At 41.0% G+C, this 19,583-nt stretch overlaps 1 protein-coding gene across 1 annotated transcript in view; it reads right to left on the reverse strand.

Annotated features, from left to right (window-relative positions):
- The window catches only part of tle3a (TLE family member 3, transcriptional corepressor a), a 66,204-nt gene extending 63,020 nt beyond the window's left edge, over positions 1-3,184 (reverse strand). Inside the window, exons 1-4 of the mRNA XM_063004135.1 lie at positions 2,749-3,184; positions 1,515-1,693; positions 772-872; positions 228-291 (exon numbers count right to left, since the gene is read on the reverse strand). Of these exons, the coding sequence (XP_062860205.1) occupies positions 228-291; positions 772-872; positions 1,515-1,538 (189 nt within the window). The 5' untranslated portion in view covers positions 1,539-1,693; positions 2,749-3,184. The remainder of the gene's footprint in view (positions 1-227; positions 292-771; positions 873-1,514; positions 1,694-2,748) is intronic.
- Positions 3,185-19,583: the final 16,399 nt, after the last annotated feature.

The following is a 19,583-nucleotide window of genomic DNA, read 5'->3' on the forward strand; positions in this document are numbered from 1 at the left end:
AAAGGGGACAATGCGATGGTCATTGACCCCTGTGGGTAAGGTATGAAAAAGCCTGGCTTCTCTGAGCAGTCGCTCGGAGCCCTTTAATGAAGCTGACGGCGCTGCGAGAGGCTTTTTCACAAACTTGCAGGCACGCCCACACAAACACGGCGACAGGGCCTGTATACATAAACACGTCACTGTCGCATACGGCGTAGATAAAAATAAAAACACTCCTTTCGTCTTACCATGACATAGTGGCGCTGCATTTCCGTCTTTTCGTTGGCGAGTTTGTCGTACTCCACCTTAAGACTGTAAACACACAGCGGCTCAGTCATTTCACATTTAACAACTTGCACTTCTGTTAAAGTTGCTGTATATGTATATCGTGTGACAATATTAATATGAAAAAATACTAAAAAGCCTAATGCGGGGTCGCCCTATCGGCTGTCGTTGACCATTATAACCTGCCACTATTACACATACATGCATTACCGTCATGTTTTACACACTTCGGTTGCATTCATGACAGGACTGGTAGCTACTGGGTACACAAAATTCATCAGTTCACAATTTTGGACTGTGGGAGGAAACCACAAAGACACGGGGAGAACATGCAAACGCCACACATAAAGGACCTGGACCGGACATACATGCTTTTAATTATTTGTACCAAAGAGGTCCCAAAACCTCCAAACGTTACAGCCTGTAGTTTAAATATAGCACATAAAAAAAAACAAATATTAACAGCATGCAGCAAGTACTAACAGTGATACAGCTTTAGATTATTACCTGTGATACTGAGCTTGCAGGAACTGAAACTCATCCTTGATCCTGTCGCACGACTCTGCCACTGTGAATTTAAAGCCTGGCTGACCAGGCTGGTGGGGCGCCTGAAAGACAGCCATCACATCAATCAAACTCAATTACCTCCCGCGAGAACCGAATTTGTTTTCCAGCAAACACTGAGAGAGGCTCTAATGCATCCTGCGCCCACTGGGAGCACCTCTAATATATCAAGCCGAGAGAAAACGGGTGACGTCTCTCCTGTCTCTGCCTTTTTTTGTTCCTGCTCTGACATCTGGGTGAAGACGGCGGTGGTTTTAAAGCTTTGCATAAACACCAGGCAGAGGAGTGGGGTCACCTCGCTTGGATGAGTCTGAGCATGCCGAACGCCGCCTTGCCTTCCTCCCTCTGTTTCGCTAGTCTAACCAGGTGCTCTCTTTTAAAAAGGAAGAAAAGTCCTCGCTCTAGTAAACAAACACGACTTCTCAGGCTGAAGCAGTCGCTTCAAAGGAGATGCTTCACTTTCTCTCGGCTTGACCGCATTTTTCTGGTAATTCAGGACGTTCGCAGCTTTTCACGCCACTAAAACGTCTCTAAAAGATTCATTCCTCCGACCTGCAAGCTTCCTTCGGAGCATAAATAAACCCGAGTGAACTACGTAAACACATCGAGGGTTCCACGTTGCACCGGCTAAGACGACGCAGATGCAGCAAATTACAGCCCGTATTAGTTCAAGATGTGCGACTCACCGGATGCCGGCCCTGTGGATACATCTTGAAATGTATCCTTTGGTTCTCAAAGGCTAGCCGCTTTTGCTGGGTGGAAGGGGGTCCGGAGTAAATCAGCACATCAGGACACCGGTCAGTGCTGGGGGTGAACACACCCCGATCCACGGTCTTCGTGTACGGATGAGCACGAACCCTTTCACCTTTTCGGCCAAAACACAAGCAGAAAAAAAATAAGCCTTAGATTGTGATTGTGTTTGCATTCGGGTTGGAAGATGTAAAGTAAACACTGTTGAAGGTGGAAGGCTATCTAGTGAGTGCTTTGATTCTAATTACACTGCAACAGATATGTTGTGTTAATGCATACGAAAAGGACATAGAGCGTTAATACATTTGTAAAATGTGTAAACAGACACAGTACGGTTACGTTTACCTGTATTGTAACAGAATTACACATAGAAACGGCTTTATCGTCCACAAAATATCTTGTGTCATATTTAAACAATACAATAATCTGAGCTGTGTATTACAAATAATCTAGAATAAACTAATTGTCTGCCTTAATTAATCAAAACACCCATGGATAATTAACCAGCACCTCTGACATGGGTCTCAGACACAAGAAATACACAAACCAACATCAATATTGAGTCATTTATCTTTTAAAACCTGCATAATCCGGATTGCAATGTGGTGCTTATTCTATTAGGACATTTAATTCTCATGTATTTAGATCTAGTGTGAATTCTAAACAGCGAATTCATACATGGATTGTCTTTTTATTTTAGAAAATAACAGAACAAGCACAGACACACGAGCAGGACTAAATCTAACCAGAACTCAGGATCGAACCTGGGCCCTTTAAGCAGTGCACCACCAACTCATGTCAGACAGCCTGACCCACATTATACAAACACACACCAAGGTAAATAAAGGAGCAGCTACAGTCAGGTCAGGTAATAACAGCTGATTAGGACTGTACTGCTTTCATAACCCCTATAAACCGAACCTGAGCTACTGAAGCAGTAAATACTGACCACATACCACAGCTCATAACAAAGCGTGCTGTTCTTTTCCTTTGTTTGCGCATTAAATTGCGCACACTCGGACACACATGCGCATTCCAGAATCAAGCCGTTAAGCGTGTAAACATTACAGTGGACGTGAAGCCGTCAATCTAGCAGTTAGCGCGCGAGGCTGAATGAAGACTTGTAGAACAATATCGGCAGTATGCTAAGCTAACCTGGTAGCCACGTACCTGCTGTGCTGCCTGCGCGTCTCCAACCGTTCAAACGGCCGTTAGAAGAACCAAAAAACGACTTTTTAAAAAGGGAGCCAGAACCGGTTCGACTTCGGGGCACTTCTAGCGCTTAACGGCGTCGAAAACTTCCGAGTTTAAGAAGAAACCCAGCGCTCCAGCATCTCCCGTTCATGCGCCTGTATGTGACTGTACACAGAAAGCGACCGACTGCCTCTTTCTCCTCAGCACGTCCGGAGCGCAGCCGCTCCAACGTTCACTCGCACAACTCCAACTCTCGTTCGAACCTTCTCAAAAAATACCTTCTCATAATCCCAAAAAACTGCTCCACTGTATTTCCGATATGTTTAGAAACGACTGGAAGCGGTTAAGTTGTAACTCCGCTCTCGCTCTCGCACTCTGTCCAGCGTCGCTGCCCCGTACCACACACAGACACACTACTGACACCACGGTCTGAACTGCCGCGAAAGCGCCGCTCCTCGACCAATCAGCGAGACCGACGCGGAGTCGCTCGTGTTCGTCCAATCGCGGTGTGATGTCCCCACGTGGGAGCATCGGTTCTGCGAGTGACGTCACTCTCGCCATTTTAGATCCAAGCAGGTAGCTTGAATTTAAAAATAATAAATAAATAAATAAATAAAAATTAAAAATTAAATAAATTCAAATTCAAAAGAATGAAAAAACGAAAGAAAATAAAAAATAAAAAAGGTAGCTTGAATAAAAAAAATGAATAAATAAAAATAAAAAATAAATTAAAAAAACAAAGAAAATAAAAAATAAAAAAGGTAGCTTGAATAAAAAAAAAAGAAAAGAAAAAAAGAAAAAAGGTAGCTAGAATCAATTATTAAATGAATAAAATAGGAATTATACATTAAATCGTAAAAAGAGATTTTCAAATGTAAAAATTAAATATAAAATATATTTAAAATATTAACATGTACTTTGAAAAAGTACAGTTAATATTCAAAGATATTAAAAAAGGTACAAAAATTTAAGTGAATAAATAATTTAAAAAATTACATAAATATAATTAAATATAACGAAACAAAATAAATTATAGAATATAAATACATATTATACAAATATATATTTTGTTAAAAACACATAAAATGTTAATTTGCTTAATATTAATGAACATTTCCACATTTCGAGTTTTTTATTGTTTTGTTTTTGTTTTTCCTTCAAAAGCAGATTTATTTTTCTGTCCATTTAGGTTGTATACAGTTAGAAAATAGCTAAATGTTGATATAACAAGTGGCTTCTTTAATACTTAATATAAAAATAATCAAAATACTAAGCTACTAACTACTAGTTTTCTCATAAAACAGGATACATGACACATGGCTGACATTATTATTGAATTTAGATTTTTTATTATTATTATTACTATTGTTGTTATTATTATTATTATTATTATTATTATTATTATTATTATTATTATTATAAGTCCTAATACTTTCGGTGCGTCTGAATTCGTGTTTACATTTCAGTGTAGGTGGATTGCTGGATTTATTAAGTCGTATCCGCGGTGTTACATTTTATTCGAAGCCTTTAGGGTGCATGTGGCTGAGAGAATGACCCATCATGTGAATATAGTGAGAGGTTTTTGGGGTTTGATCCCACTGAACGGCGGCCATGTCTGCACCGAGCACTGGAGTAACAACAACCATCCTCTCTGGGTTGGCCGCTTCGTTGCACCCACGTGGGCTTGCTCTGCGGCTTTACACCTTCTCAGCCAATGAAAGCGGAGCACGCTTGTGCTCTCGGATATGATTGGACAGCACGGGTTAAAGCTGTCATTCAAGAAGGTTCGTTGTCAATCAATACCACGCGGGGTCAAGCGCTGACAAATGCCTGTGCTTCTCGGTCTTGTGCTGGTGAATAGCGCCTGGAATGGCTGCTTAATTAGCTTCCAATGGCTTTTCTTTCCAGTTCAAACAATCTGTTACTACCACGTGGTAATGAGAGCCTTACATAAAACAAAGGAACAAAGCAGCATGCAAACACTTTATAGCTTCCTTAAAGGCCGAATACGGTCATTCAGTATAATTCTTAGATACTAATCAATAAGATTCACACATTACAGTCCAGAAACAATTAAAAAACAACAGATACCCCTACTTAATATCAGTACAGATACTGAATACTGAACACATGGTTACATTAAATGTACCAGAAATGTTTACATTAATTGAATGTAGAATATAAACACAGTTAAGGGTGGCACAAAGCGGCATGCAAACACTTTATAGCTTCCTTAAAGGCCGAATCCGGTCATTCAGTATAATTCTTAGATACTAATCAATAAGATTCTCACATTAAAGTCCAGCAACAATTAAAAAAAGAACAGATATCCCTACTTAATATCAGTAAATATACTGAATACTGAACACATGGTTGCATTAAATGTACCAGAAATGTTTACATTAATTAAATGTAGAAAATAAACTCAGTTAAGGGCGGCATGTGTCTGGGTTTCCTCTGGGCACTCCGGTTTCCTCCCACAGTCCAAAGACATGCAAACGTGGAAGAATTTGGTCATTCAATATAATTCTTAGCTACTAATCAATAAGATTCACACATTACAGTCCAGGAACAATATAAAAACAACAGATACCCCTACTTAATATCAGCAAAGATACTGAATACTGAACACATGGTCGCATTAAATGTACCAGAAATGTTTACATTAATTAAATGTAGAATATAAACACAGCAAGAAGGTCCTGGTTCGATCCCCAGCTGGGACGGTCTGGGTCCCTTCTGTGTGGAGTTTGCATGTTCTCCCTGTGTCTGTGTATGTTTGGGTTTCCTCCCACAGTCCAAAGACGTGCAAATGAGGCCAAATTTGGTCATTCAATATAATTCTTAGCTACTAATCAATAAGATGCACACATTAAAGTCCAGAAACAATGAAAAAGAACAGATATCACTACTTAATATCAGTAACGATACTGAATACTGAAAACATGGTTACATTAAATGTACCAGAAATGTTTACATTAATTATATTTTACATTAGTTGGTAGCACTGTCGCCTCACAGCAAGAAGGTCCTGGGTTCGATTCCTAGGTGGGGTGGTCCGGGTCCTTTCTGTGTGGAGTTTGCATGTTCTCCATGTGTCTGTGTGCGTGGTTTTCTTCCAGGAGTTCCGGTTTCCTCCCACACTCCAAAAACATGCAAATGAGGCCGAATTCGGTCATTCAATATCATTTTTAGCTACTAATCAATAAGATTCTCACATAGAAGTCCAGGAACAATATGAAAGATACTGAATACTGAAAACATGGTTAGATTAAATGTACCAGAAATGTTTACATTAATTAAATGTAGAATATAAACACAGTTAAGGGTGTCACAAAGCGGCATGCAAACACTTTATAGCTTCCTTAAAGGCCGAATTTGATCATTCAATATAATTCTTAGATACTAATCAATAAGATTCACACACTAAAGTCCAGGAACAATTAAAAAGAACAGATACCCCGACTTAATATCAGTACAGATACTGAATACTGAACACATGTATTAAATGTTCCAGAAATGTTTACATTAATTAAATGTAGAATATAAACACAGTTAAGAGAGTCATGCTGGCTTCTCGCCTTACAGCAAGAAGGTCCTGGTTCGATCCCCAGCTGGGGCAGTCTGGGTCCTTTCTGTGTAGAGTTTGCATGTTCTCCCTGTGTCTGTGTTTGTTTGGGTTTCCTCCAGGAGCTCCATTTTCCTCCCACAGTCTAAAGACATGCAAATGAGGACGAATTCGGTCATTCAATATAATTCTTAGCTACTAATCAATAAGATTCTCACATTAATATCCAGAAACAATTAAATATCACGACTTAATATCAGTAAATATACTGAATACTGAACACATGGTTGCATTAAATGTACCAGAAATGTTTACATTAATTAAATGTAGAATATAAACACAGTTAAAAGTGGCATGGTGGCTTTGAGGGTAGCACTGTCGTCTCACAGCAAGAAGGTCCTGGGTTCGATTCTTAGGTGGGGCGGTCCGGGTCCCTTCTGTGTGGAGTTTGCATGTTCTCCCCGTGTCTGCGTGGGTTTCCTCTGGGAGCACAGTCAAAAGACATCCAAGTGAGGTCAAATCCGGTCATTCAGTATAATTCTTAGCTACTAATCAATAAGATTCACACATTACAGTCCAGGAACAATATAAAAGAACAGATACCCCTACTTAATATCAGTAAAGATACTGAATACTGAACACATGGTTGCATTAAATGTACCAGAAATTTTTACATTAATTAAATAGAGAATATAAACACAGTTAAGGGCATCACAGTGGCTTATTGGGTAGCACTGTCACCTCACAGCTAGAAGGTTCAGGGTTTGATCGCCAGGTGTGGAGTTTGCATGTTCTCCCCATGTCTGTGTGGGTTTCCTCCACAAGCTCCGGTTTCCTCCCACAATCCAAAGACGTGCAAGTGAGGCCGAATTCGGTCATTCAATATAATTCTTAGCTACTAATCAATAAGATTCACACATAACAGCAGGAACAATAATAAAAAATAAAGATTATTCTACTTAATATCAGTAAAGATACCGAATACTGAAAACATGGTTGCATTAAATGTACCAGTAAATTTTTCATTAATTACATTTTACATGGGTGACACTGTTTACAGTCAAGCAAGCTTTACATCACCACAACAAGAAACTATGCAAGAAACAAACCCTCTTAATTAAGCATGAATAAGATTTGTTGTTGATCACATGAGCAAATGAAGGCAGGTGCCAGTGCTCTTTTTTTCTGATTAATTAATGATACCCTTCATTAATAACACAAACCTATTTTACTACATAAAATAGTAAAATATCAATTATATGTTATGGATTTGAATGTAATTAGATTCTAGTACTAATTAAAATACCAACATGTTCATAGTAAGAGATTGACTCACTTGGCCTCTTGATGGATTGACATCCAGGGTGCAGGGTGTGTCACTGTATTATACTGAAAAACCAGACCCACTGTGACCCAGACCATGATAAAGCTGCAATCCAGTGATGTCTATCAGAGGTCTAATAGAGTACAAAATATGTCATTCTGACCTTGTTTGTTTATTTCCTATTAAATTTCAAGTTTGATTAACCTAATTGATTTGGGTATAAATTTGTAATATCCTCACAATTACACAGTAATTACTAGCCCAAGCAGGACATCCGGTCTTTAATGATATCCTCACAAAGCAATTTACTATCTTTTATGCCTGCACGCACTATGCAACCATTAGGATTAAAAATACGGTGGTCGTACACTGGGGATTTGGAGGAAATTTGGAGAAAATGTAATGCACCATAAAAAGCTTTACGCTCATCCCAATTTTGAAGGTTCGCGCGGCGCACTGACGTGACGGTTGTGGAATTGAATGGTTCCGTGGTTTTGGAAGCGAGCCAAAGGTGTCCAAATTGTATTTACATGGCAGGTTTTTTGCACTCAGCTTGGGAGTGAGACTTTATTCTGTCCATTCTTGTTATGGAAAATGTTTGGAGAGAGAGAGAGGGGGGGTCTTTTGGCTGAGAAAGGTGCAGTATTGTGTATGCGTGTGTGTTAAATGTGTGTGTGTGTGCGCTCACCAGAACTGGCAGCCTAATCTCTCCCAGACAAACCCCCTCCAGCTTGCTGAATAGAAAGTGCTTGGATTTAGTGCAACAAAAGGCCAGCCCTAACCTCAGAGAGAGAGGGGGGGGGGAGTGGAGAGAGCCAGGGCCCATCCGCCCCCGCAGACCTCACTCGCTGTTTATTTATACGGAAACCCCAGCCGCTGTGAACCTCCCACCCCCGGGATTTACACATGCCGCTATTTGCAGAGGTGCTTTTAATTCTTCGCAGAACAAGGATTCAGCCTATCCGCTTTCAACCCGGGCCAATGCCCAATTCCCACACACCCACCTGGTTCCCTTTAGGTACAGACACACATCACAAATGATTGCAAATGACTTAAAACAAGCAGCGTTCGAACGCTAACAATGAGCAGGGGGAGTCCAGTTCTTCAGGTATTAGCGTGTGCTCTGATGTTGTTAGCGCTCATGTAAGCCAGTGTGGGAAAGCCCTCACAATAGAAAGCTTTGCTCTGCTCTGTAAAGTCCCAGCTACTGCCAAAATTACCATGCCGCCTGATAAGCAGGCCATAAGTCTTTTAAGCTCCATTTACTGTTTGCACACTGAAAAACAAGGCACATATAAATTATTTAACAGAGCCGTATTCATCAACAGCTCATTGGCGCCATATGCAAATAGCTCGGTATGTGGTCATTAACGTGACAAAAAAAGCACCCAAACAGAAAAGCAAACTCTCGTCGCATAAATGAGTAATGCGCCCTGCTTCTGTGCGTACTCGATCTAAGTTTCATGCTCACGGAGCATAAAATAGGGGTCTTAAAGTATTTCCATGGTTAGCTTTTACAGGAGACTGCATGTGTCCCCGTCTCCTGGATACTCACATTCGTTCCGAACCGAGCCTATATAGCTAACGCGCAAGCACGCACGTACACTTAGACACAAACACACTCATACACACACACGCACAATCACATTCCAGCCTCCACAATGGGCCCAGTGTGTGGCACAGGGGTATGAATGGCCGACAGTGTATTAGGGTGACTCGACAGGCTGTAATCAATGCAAACAGGATGAAAGGCCTTATCAAAAGGGACAATTGCAGACATGAACAGTGTCACCAAACAAAAAGGGATGAAGCCGTTGGCAGGGGCTCCGGGCCGGCCACGGTGCAATCTGCCAGAGGGAAACGGAGCCAATTACTACCCTGAATTTCTAATTCTCAAACATCAACATCCACTTGTTGGTATCTTAAAACCCTAAGTGCAGCTATCAAGGGTGTGTGGTAGAAGCAAAGCAAGTGTAGATTATGTGTACAAAGGGACTCTACACACAAGATGCAAATGGTTTACTTTTAATGTTCATAGAAAATTAGTGGATTAGTGGATTAGTGGATTAGTGGATTTTACTGTGTAAAAGTGAGAATGCAGAAGGTGGATCGGCTACTCCAGGTTGCCCATTGGTGCGAGTGTAATAAGTAATAAGTAAAGGATTTAATGTGTTGTCCCTGGATGGATTGGTGGGCTGTCCAGGTTGTGCTTCTGCCTTGAACCCAAAGTTTTTGGATGCCACCAGACCTGCTACTACCCTTACCTGAATTAAAGAGTTATGGAAGATAAACAAATGAACCAATAAATGGGTGAATAAATAAAGTAATAAAAAATGGGTCCAAAATTAATATTTAAGAGCAGTTGTAGCTTAGTGGTTAAGGTACTGGACTAATAATCAAAAGGTCGCTGGTTGCCACTGTTGGACCCTTGAGCATGGCCCTTAACCCTCAATTGCTTAGACAATATACTGTCACAGTGCTGTCATTGCTTTGGATAAAAGCGTCTACCAAAAGCTGAAAATGTAAATTACTTCTTACACCATGAAATTAAATATCTTATTGATAATAATACGTATTAATATTATTAATAATAATTAAATAGAAGTGGTTGTATTTATATTTTATATTAGAAAAGATAGTTAAGAAATATGTTTTATACAGTATATTCTATATTTACAGGGAAAAAAATTAATAACAGCTTTCGCAGTCAGTGGTTAGAGTACTTCTGAACTAAAAATGTAATATATTTAGAGGCTCGATTAAAGTAAACCAGGTTCATCTTAAAATACCAAAATCTTGGGCCAATTTATTACAGGCCTTTCTGACCCAGAAGTTGTTCTACAATTACTGACTGTAGTCTGTTTCTCTGCATGCTTTGTTAGCCTGCTTTCACCCTGTTCTTAAATGGTCAGGACCCCCACAGGACCACCACAGAGCAGGTATTATTTGGGTGGTGGATCATTCTCAGCACTGCAGTGACACTGACATGGTGGTGGTGTGTTAGTGTGTGTTGTGCTGGTATAAGTGGATAAAACACAGCAGCGCTGATGGAGTTCTTAACACCTCACTGTCACTGCTGGACTGAGAATAGTCCACCTACCAAAAATATATCCAGCCAACAGCGCCTTGTGGGCAGCGTCTTGTGACAACTGATGAAGGTCTAGAAGATGACCAACTCAAACAGCAGCAATAGATGAGCGATCGTCTCTGTTTTTACATCTACAAGGTGGACCAACTAGGTAGGAGTGTCTAATAGAGTGGACAGGGAGTGGACACGGTATTTAAAAACTCCAGCAGCACTGCTGTGTCTGATCCACTCATACTAAAACAACAAACACTAACACACCACCACCATGTCAGTGTCACTGCAGTGCTGAGAATCATTTACCACCTAAATAATACCTGCCCTGTGGTGGTCCTGTGGGTGTCCTGACCATTGAAGAACAGGGTGAAAGCAGGCTAAAAAATTATGTAGAGAAACAGATGTAATTGTACAGAGTGTTTCTATATGGTAAGTGGAGCTGATAAAATGGACAGTGAGTGTAGAAACAAGGAGGTGGTTTTAATGTTATGGCTGATCGGTGTATATACAGATAGACAAATAGACAGACAGACAGACAGACAGACAGACAGACAGATAGACAAATCACTGTATGAATCCCATAGGAAAGGCAGTTATTTCAGCAGCCCAAGATACATTAAAGTTAAAAGTATTAAGGTACACAAGTATTATTGTACAACACTATGTAGTTACATTAATAGAATAAGAAATGTAGTATGTGATAAGATGAAGATATGTAATATGTAGTATAATAACTGCTGTAAAGCATTATTTTAAAGTGACATACTGTATTTTGTTAGTTAATATAGTCTGTACCCTTTTGGGCTGTTTTATATTGGATGGGACACTGTATTCCTTTGCAGGTCTTCCAAAATCCAATCATACTGCCACATTGATTCTTGGATGTTCTCCCACTGTATTATTTATTGTTGATGAAATTATCACAAAAATTACTTGGGAATTTATTAATAAACAATGGGGGCTGGGTATACCACATATCTTGCCCAAGATGCCCATTATAAGAGACACAATATGGGGCCTGTGTAAATCAGAGAATAATTGCTTACTTGGTGGTGTCAACACTAACAACACTGTGGATTTTATCAATTTTATTGCAAATGTGTCAGTATTATTTTATAATAGCACATCCAGTGTTATAAAATGAACTAGCAGACCAGTCTACACTTTCTCATGGGCTAAAGAGCTGGATAAATGGACAGCAAATATCACCCCAAGCCTCTTACATCTGGCAACCTTCTTACTCTGCTGTTGGAAAAATCAATATCCTTTATAATGGTCACACAAATGCCCTGGACACACTTTTTTTTCAGTCCACCATCCCCCGATTACCGGTCAGATGGTTATTTTCTTTCCATTTGTAGAATCCGTTAAGATTGTGTGCGTGTCCTTGAAGCAGGGGTTAACACCATTCAGCCCCGACAATACAGCCGAAGCTCAGATGAGGCCCACGAGGAGAACGGAGCACCATTAACGACTATTGTGCTCAGCGCCCGACTCATCCGTCAAGAGGCTCGTAGGCTTCCATTTACAAAGCCTCTCCTCCTCCATAATGGTATAACCGTCAATGATTCCGCTCAGCCTGGCAACCTGTATGATATCAGACGCCTTCAAGACTGACCTCCTGTCAGCCGTTCTTAGCTACCGAACGCCGCTAAAAGAACATTGCTGAACGTCGGCGCTGATTAGCAGTCCATTAATTCGGTGCGTACACAATCACACAGCCTTAGGGTAATACTTAGAGCACTTGAGATGAATTTAATGAACCATCTTTTCGGCAAATGTGATTTTTTTTTTTTATCATTCAGGTAGATTCGTGCTCACTTTTAGAAAGATTGATGCCCGGACTGTCACGCTTGCCCGGTTCTGGCACGCTCGCTCAGACTAAGCAGGAGACATTTTCACCGCGCTGTTAGGTAATTGCTAAAGCCAATTTTTTTCCAGCATTTAGCCCACATCAATTTTCGCAATGAGCTGCTAAAGTTCCCAGAGCCGTTCCTTTGAACTCCCTGAGCATAAAACCGTGGTCTGTCTGGTCTCGCCTTTCCTCTCCCTCTCATTAACAAGGGGGAAGATTACTCACTGGAAGGCAGAGTCTAATAGGGCATTGTGCCGTCATTATTCTTCACTGATCAACAGGCGGCTTTCTCATTTGTCCAACCTTCCTTTTCCTCCCTCTGCAAACACACACACACACACACACACACGTATAAACAGCCCACCCCCACAGGGATGCTTCCTATTATTCTTTAGGGTCATAAAGTCTGAAGATCTCCAGCCTGAATTGTGCCCAAAGGATGGGCAACACAATAGGCCATAACCCAAAGTGTAACACTCACCACACCTTGGAAAGCGTTTGAGGGGGTTGGGGTATTGTGAAACATTGTTAGGTCAAGCATATGGCAGGAAAAACAAATGCTCAAAGGAGTTTATAAGTATGGTTTGTCAATTAAGTGCTACAGGTCTGGTCACTATGCCACAAGTAAGCCCTATTGTTTGCTTTAATAATCTACAACCACAAATTAGAAAGAGTTGGGGCAGTGTCTAGTCCTAGCAATGTGCCAATTCCAACCATAAACATTATGGACACACTGGTCAACTACGCTAGTACACCACTTCTGAGATCTTTAGCTCTTGAGATCAAATCTCAGCTGTGCTCTTAATCGGCTGGACCCCCACACAGACACTACTGTCTTTGTCTAAGGGAGTGGACATTGCTGCTGCAATTGCGACCTCTTCTGGCTGGTCTAAGCGTCTGCATGAGAGATATTTGATTCACAAATAAGGCATGAATCCGTACACGTTGCTGCTCTGTTAGACTCTGACAGAGCGTCTAAAAGCGGTTGGTCCCTGCCCCTGTTTTGGAGAGGGAACATAATGACCAAGGTGGGGGTCAGCAGCAATAGCAAATGATACACTTAGGGATTTAGATACTAGACTGGGAGAAAAATAGTCTGGGAAATGCAAAAATAAAATAATAACCCTACTCTTCCTCAAAAGATTTAATGACTTACCATGTTCTCGATAATTAAACGTACTCTAATTAGTTCTCCTGTTCAGAACTCATTTTTGCTCCGCAAATTACGGCTAGCTGTCATACATCTCTGATCCTCAACCACGGCAGTTGAAGAAAATCACCGGAGTGTGATTGATGTTCGCATCATGACTGACAGCGGCGGAGATGAATCTAAGCAAAACTAATTGTCTGACAGATTTTACAACGTGCGAGCTACCAGCTGCGAGAGAGAAGTAAAGAGGCGGAGAGAGAGAGCGAGAAAGCACATTGCAGGAAACACTGATGTACATTATTTTGTAGATCACTTCATGACTGCATGGAGATCTGTTACCATGGGAACAGAAAGCCCCGAAGGATTGTGGGTCAATCACGGGGATAGTTGCCTGGGCGGATTAAATGGCGGTCGTCGGTCTGCAGCTGAGAATGTCGCCCTCGGGGCGAAGCTGCAGGTGGCCGCCGGGGCCATCGTGTCATCTGTAAGTCAGATGGTCCAGTGGAGAGCTTCAGGGTTGGAACATGTAGGCGCGAAGTCGTGTGATTTAAGGCACTAAGGGTGCACCGATATGTGCCCCCCCCCCAGCCTGAGATTCGAACCCCCGGAACTTAGGCGCTGTGGCTCTTACCATTACACCACCAAAGCTCACGGTGTCTAGTTCTAGCAATGTGCCAGTCTACACTGATAACATTAAAACCCACCTCTTTGTTTCTACACTCACTGTCGATTTTATCAGCTCCACTTACCACATAGAAGCACTTTGTAGTTCTACAATTACTGACTGTAGTCCATCTGTTTCTCTACATACTGTTTTAGCCTGCTTTCACCTTGTTCTTCAATGGTCAGGACCCACACAGGACCACCACAGGACCACTACACAACAGGTATTATTTAGGTGGTGGATCATTCTCAGCACTGCAGTGACACTGACATGGTGGTGATGTGTTAGTGTGTGCTGTGCTGGTATGAGTGGATCAGACACAGCAGCACTGCTGGAGTTTTTAAATACAGTGTCCACACCCTGTCCACTCTATTAGACACTCCTACCTAGTTGGTCCACCTTGTAGATGTAAAGTCAGAGACGTTTGCTCATCTATTGCTGCTGTTTAAGTTGATCATCTTCTAGACCTTCATCACAGGATGCTGCCCACGGGGCGCTGTTGGCTGGATATTTTTGGTTGGTGGACTATTCTCAGTCCAGCAGTGACAGTGAGGTGTTTAAAAACTCCAGCAGCATTGCTGTGTCTTATCCACTCATACCAGCACAACACACACTAACACACCACCACCATGTCAGTGTCACTGCAGTGCTGAGAATGATCCACCACCTAAATAATACCTGCTCTGTAGTGGTCCTGTTGAAGAACAGCATGAAAGGGGGCTAACAAAGTATGCAGAGAAACAGATGGAGTAATCAGTCAGTAATTGTAGAAACAAGGGGGTGGTTTTAATGTTCTGGCTGATCAGTGTATGTGTAGCTGATGTCCATGGAAGACAAATAGTGATGCTGGCTCTTGACTATTGGAAGCAGTAAGAGGGGGCATATTTGGGCAGAATCGCCAGAGTGTCTAAGGCACCAAGGGTTCACTGCTCGTTTTTTTTCTCAGTGGCTAAGTTCTACCCCCCCACCCCCAGTTACCAGTGATGTGGCTCTTACCATTACACCACCAAAGCTCACTGTGTCTAGTCCTGGCAATGTACCAATCTATGTGTCTGTCTGAAAACCTAATGACCTCTCTACATAGATGACATTTTACGTCACCCTACACAATCCTAAGAACAAATCGGCGTGATCGCTGTCTAAGTGGTGTGTCTAAATAATCTGCCTTATGAGTTTAATGTCTTATCAGAATCCTCTCTACTTAGGCATCAGCCTAGGTAGGCAGTAGGCAGCAAGGCAGCTCACTAGGTTTTCTATGGATGACAAGTAGTGATGCTGGCTGTTGACTATTGGAAGCAGCGCAAGGGTGCGGGCATAGCTTGGCCTCTCACACTTCCCTCTCCCCAACACAAGCAGCACCTCCTTTAATTGAACGTTTGATGTTTTTATGACTCCTCTATAATTATCCAATCAAAATCTGGTAGGTCTGCACATCTGCCCAGTGTCAATCTCCTACGCTAATAATTTTCACTACCTTTCTTACTCTCACAGACACACCACCACAACGCCACAACTAATCAATACTATAATTTCTACTCGTGCCAACAGCTGGCTAAGAGTATAAGTGTGTTTTATGAGAGGTTTTTATGCTAGTCTTAGGTACTTCTAAAGTCGGATCATTGTTGTGGGTGATTAACTGTGATGACTGTTGTGCTTTCAAGTGCTGGCTAAGTGGTTGACTACTGATCGAAGAGTTTTGAGATCAAATCCTGGCACTACCAAGCTTCCACTTAGCCCTTAAACGTTAGGGGATAAAAGAGTAAAAAATATCAGTATGAATATCAGTATTAGCGGCATCTGTGGTACAGAAAGGTAGTAAACAAGCTTAAATTGCAGTTGTCCCAATTTGCATCTTTCATAGATGATAGATAGATAGATAGATAGATAGATAGATAGATAGATAGATAGATAGATAGATAGATAGATAGATAGATAGATAGATAGATAGATAGATAGATAGATAGATAGATAGATAGATAGATTAGATTCAACTTTATTGTCATTGTGCAGAGTAAACAAGTACAGAGCCAACTAAATGCAATAGCATCTAACCAGAAGTGCAAGATAAAGATTATATACATATAATACACAGTTAAAGTGCAGAAGTGACCAGATAAGTGAAATGAGGAGACATATAAGAATATTAAGACTATTAGACAGAATATTAAGACTATTAAACAGATAATGATGATTGTACAGTGAATAGACTAATATGTATTTGCAGAGTAATGAAGGTGACTAAAGTGGCTACATAAGTGGGTAATGAATGAGAATAAATAAAATGAAGTATATAAGTATAGCAAGTATATACAGTATTCACATTATTGTTGAGCTGGTGTAAACAGTGCAATAGTGCCATGTGCAAATTTGCAAAATACTGATGGTATATACAGTTGAGATGATACATTTGTAAAAAGTACAGAGTTAAGTGTGGTACAAAGTGCAGTGATATTTTTACAATGGTGTAATCTATCTTATTGATAGATAGATAGATAGATAGATAGATAGATAGATAGATAGATAGATAGATAGATAGATAGATAGATAGATAGATAGATAGATAGATAGATAGATAGATAGATAGATAGATAGATAGATAGATACTTTATTAATAGATAGATACTTTATTAAAATTCTCAAATATTTAATAATAACCATAGATTGAACTATAGCTAGCAGGCTGGCTGGCTATATTCAGTTTGGTGCAGATATACTAAACCTCATTGATCACAGATAAAAAGAACAGTGTGTATTAAATAAAACTGAAGTCTTATTTAATTATTATGTATGTAAAAAACACAAAACATTTTAATATACCATCGTTTTAGGCAGGCAACGTTAGTAAACTGTTAACAAGCCAGCAGCTAACAAACAGACTAACTAGCAGGTCGGCTAATGTGGTAGGCTAATTCTCAGGAATAGATGTGAATGATAGACTAGTAGTTTTAGATCCTAAAGACTAATGCCACTCCTAAAGCTATAAAATCACAGTCACCAGTATATACACAGATCAGCCATAACATTAAAACCACCTCCTTATTCCTACTCTTACTGTCCATTTTATCAGCTCCACTTACCATATAGAAGCACTTTGCAGTTTTACAATTACTGACTGTAGTCCATCTGTTTCTCTGCATGCTTTGTTAGCCCCCTTTCATGCTGTTCTTCAGTGGTCAGGACCCCCACAGGAGCACCACAGAGCAGGTATTATTTGGGTGGTGGATCATTCTCAGCACTGCAGTGACACTGACATGGTGGTGGTGTGTTAGTGTGTGTTGTGCTGGTATGAGTGGATCAGACACAGCAATGCTGACGGAGTGTTTAAACACTTCACTGTCACTGCTGGACTGAGAATAGTCCACCAACCAAAAATATCCAGCAACAGCGCCACGTGGGCAGCGTCCTGTGATCACTGATGAAGATCTAGAAGATGACCAACTCAAACAGCAGCAATAGATGAGCGATCATCTCTGACTTTACATCTACAAGGTGCACCAACTAGGTAGGAGTGTCTAACAGAGTGGACAGTGAGTGGACATGGTATTTAAAAACTCCAGCAGCGGTGCTGTGTTTGATCCAGTCATACCAGCACAACATACACTAACACACCACCACCATGTCAGTGTCACTACAGTGCTGAGAATGATCCACCACCTAAATAATACCTGCTCTGTGGTGGTCCTGTGAGGGGTCCTGACCATTGAAGGACAGGGTGAAAGCAGGTTAAAAAAGTGTGCAGAGAAACAGATGGACTACAGTCAGTAATTGTAGAACTATGGTAAGTGGAGCTGATAAAATGGATGGTGGTTTTAATGTTATGGCTGATCACTGATTGACACAATGCCACTGATAGGCCCAGAGAATAAAGTCTAATGAATAAAGCCAATGCTGGCAGCCCTAATCCATGACTACAGACATCAAATGGTTTGGATCTTTGTCACTGATTTAGACATAACTGAGCCTCCTCACGACAAACGAGTGCTTTGTTGGGAATTAGGAAAGGATTAAGTCATCACTTGTCGTTCTGGCAGTGTGTTGAGATTATAAAGATATATCTCACAGAGCACCATTACATCTGACAAGCACCGATTTAGAGCACATATTTAGAAACCGAAGGAACTCGGCTAATAAAGTGACAGTGCCAAAATGCACAATGAGGGAAACAATGTACCTCAAAGAAAGATTGGAAGGGATTTGCATATTTCTCCCTCTACAGTGCATAATATCATTAAACGATTCATGGACTCAGGAGGAATTTCAGTGCGTGAAGGCCAAGGGTGCAAGCTTAAGCTGAACGCCCGTGATCTTCGATCCCTCAGACGGCACTGCATCATGAACCGACACTCAACAATAGCTGATATAACCACATGGGTGAGGGATTACTTTGGAAAACCTTTGTCAAGCTCTACAATACAGAGTTACATGCACAAATACCACTTAAAACTTTACTGTGCAAAAAAGAAGCCTTATGTTAACCATGTCCAGAAGCAGCGTCAACTTCTCTGGGCTCGGAGGCATCTAGGATGGACCATCGCACAGTGGAAACGTGTATTGTGGTCAGATGAATCCGCATTCCAGGTCCAGGTCGTGTGCTCCAGACCAAAGACGAAAAGGACCGTCCAGACTGTTATCAGCAACAAGTCCAAAATCCAGGGTCTGTCATGGTATGGGGCTGTGTCAGTGCCCTTCCCCTTCTGTGATGGCAGCATTAATGCAGAAAAGTACATTGAGATCTTAGAGCAACATGTGCTGCCTTCAAGACGTCGTCTTTTCCGGGGACGTCTATTCATTTTTCAACAAGACAATGCAGAACCACATGCTGCACACATTACAAAGGCATGGCTGCGGAAGAAGAGGGTACGGGTACTGGACTGGCCTGCCCGCAGTCCTGACCTGTCCCTAATTGAGAATGTGTGGAGAAATTAAAACCTTAAACACTTTATTGCTTGGTATCCACTGTGCCAAAACATGTTTTAAAGGTTGTGAGAAGAAATGACAACATTACAAAGTGGGAAATGCTTTACGGTCCCAACTTTATTTGGAATGTGTTGCAAATTAACAAATTAAATATGAAATATCTTGGGTTCATGATATCTGCAATAAAATTGACTTGAATTTTCCCAACTTTTTCTGATTTGGGGCTGTAATACGACTAAACAAGGGGAGGC

This window comes from Trichomycterus rosablanca, chromosome 11, assembly GCF_030014385.1.
Source record: "Trichomycterus rosablanca isolate fTriRos1 chromosome 11, fTriRos1.hap1, whole genome shotgun sequence".
In the NCBI taxonomy this organism is placed as follows: Eukaryota; Metazoa; Chordata; class Actinopteri; order Siluriformes; family Trichomycteridae; genus Trichomycterus; species Trichomycterus rosablanca.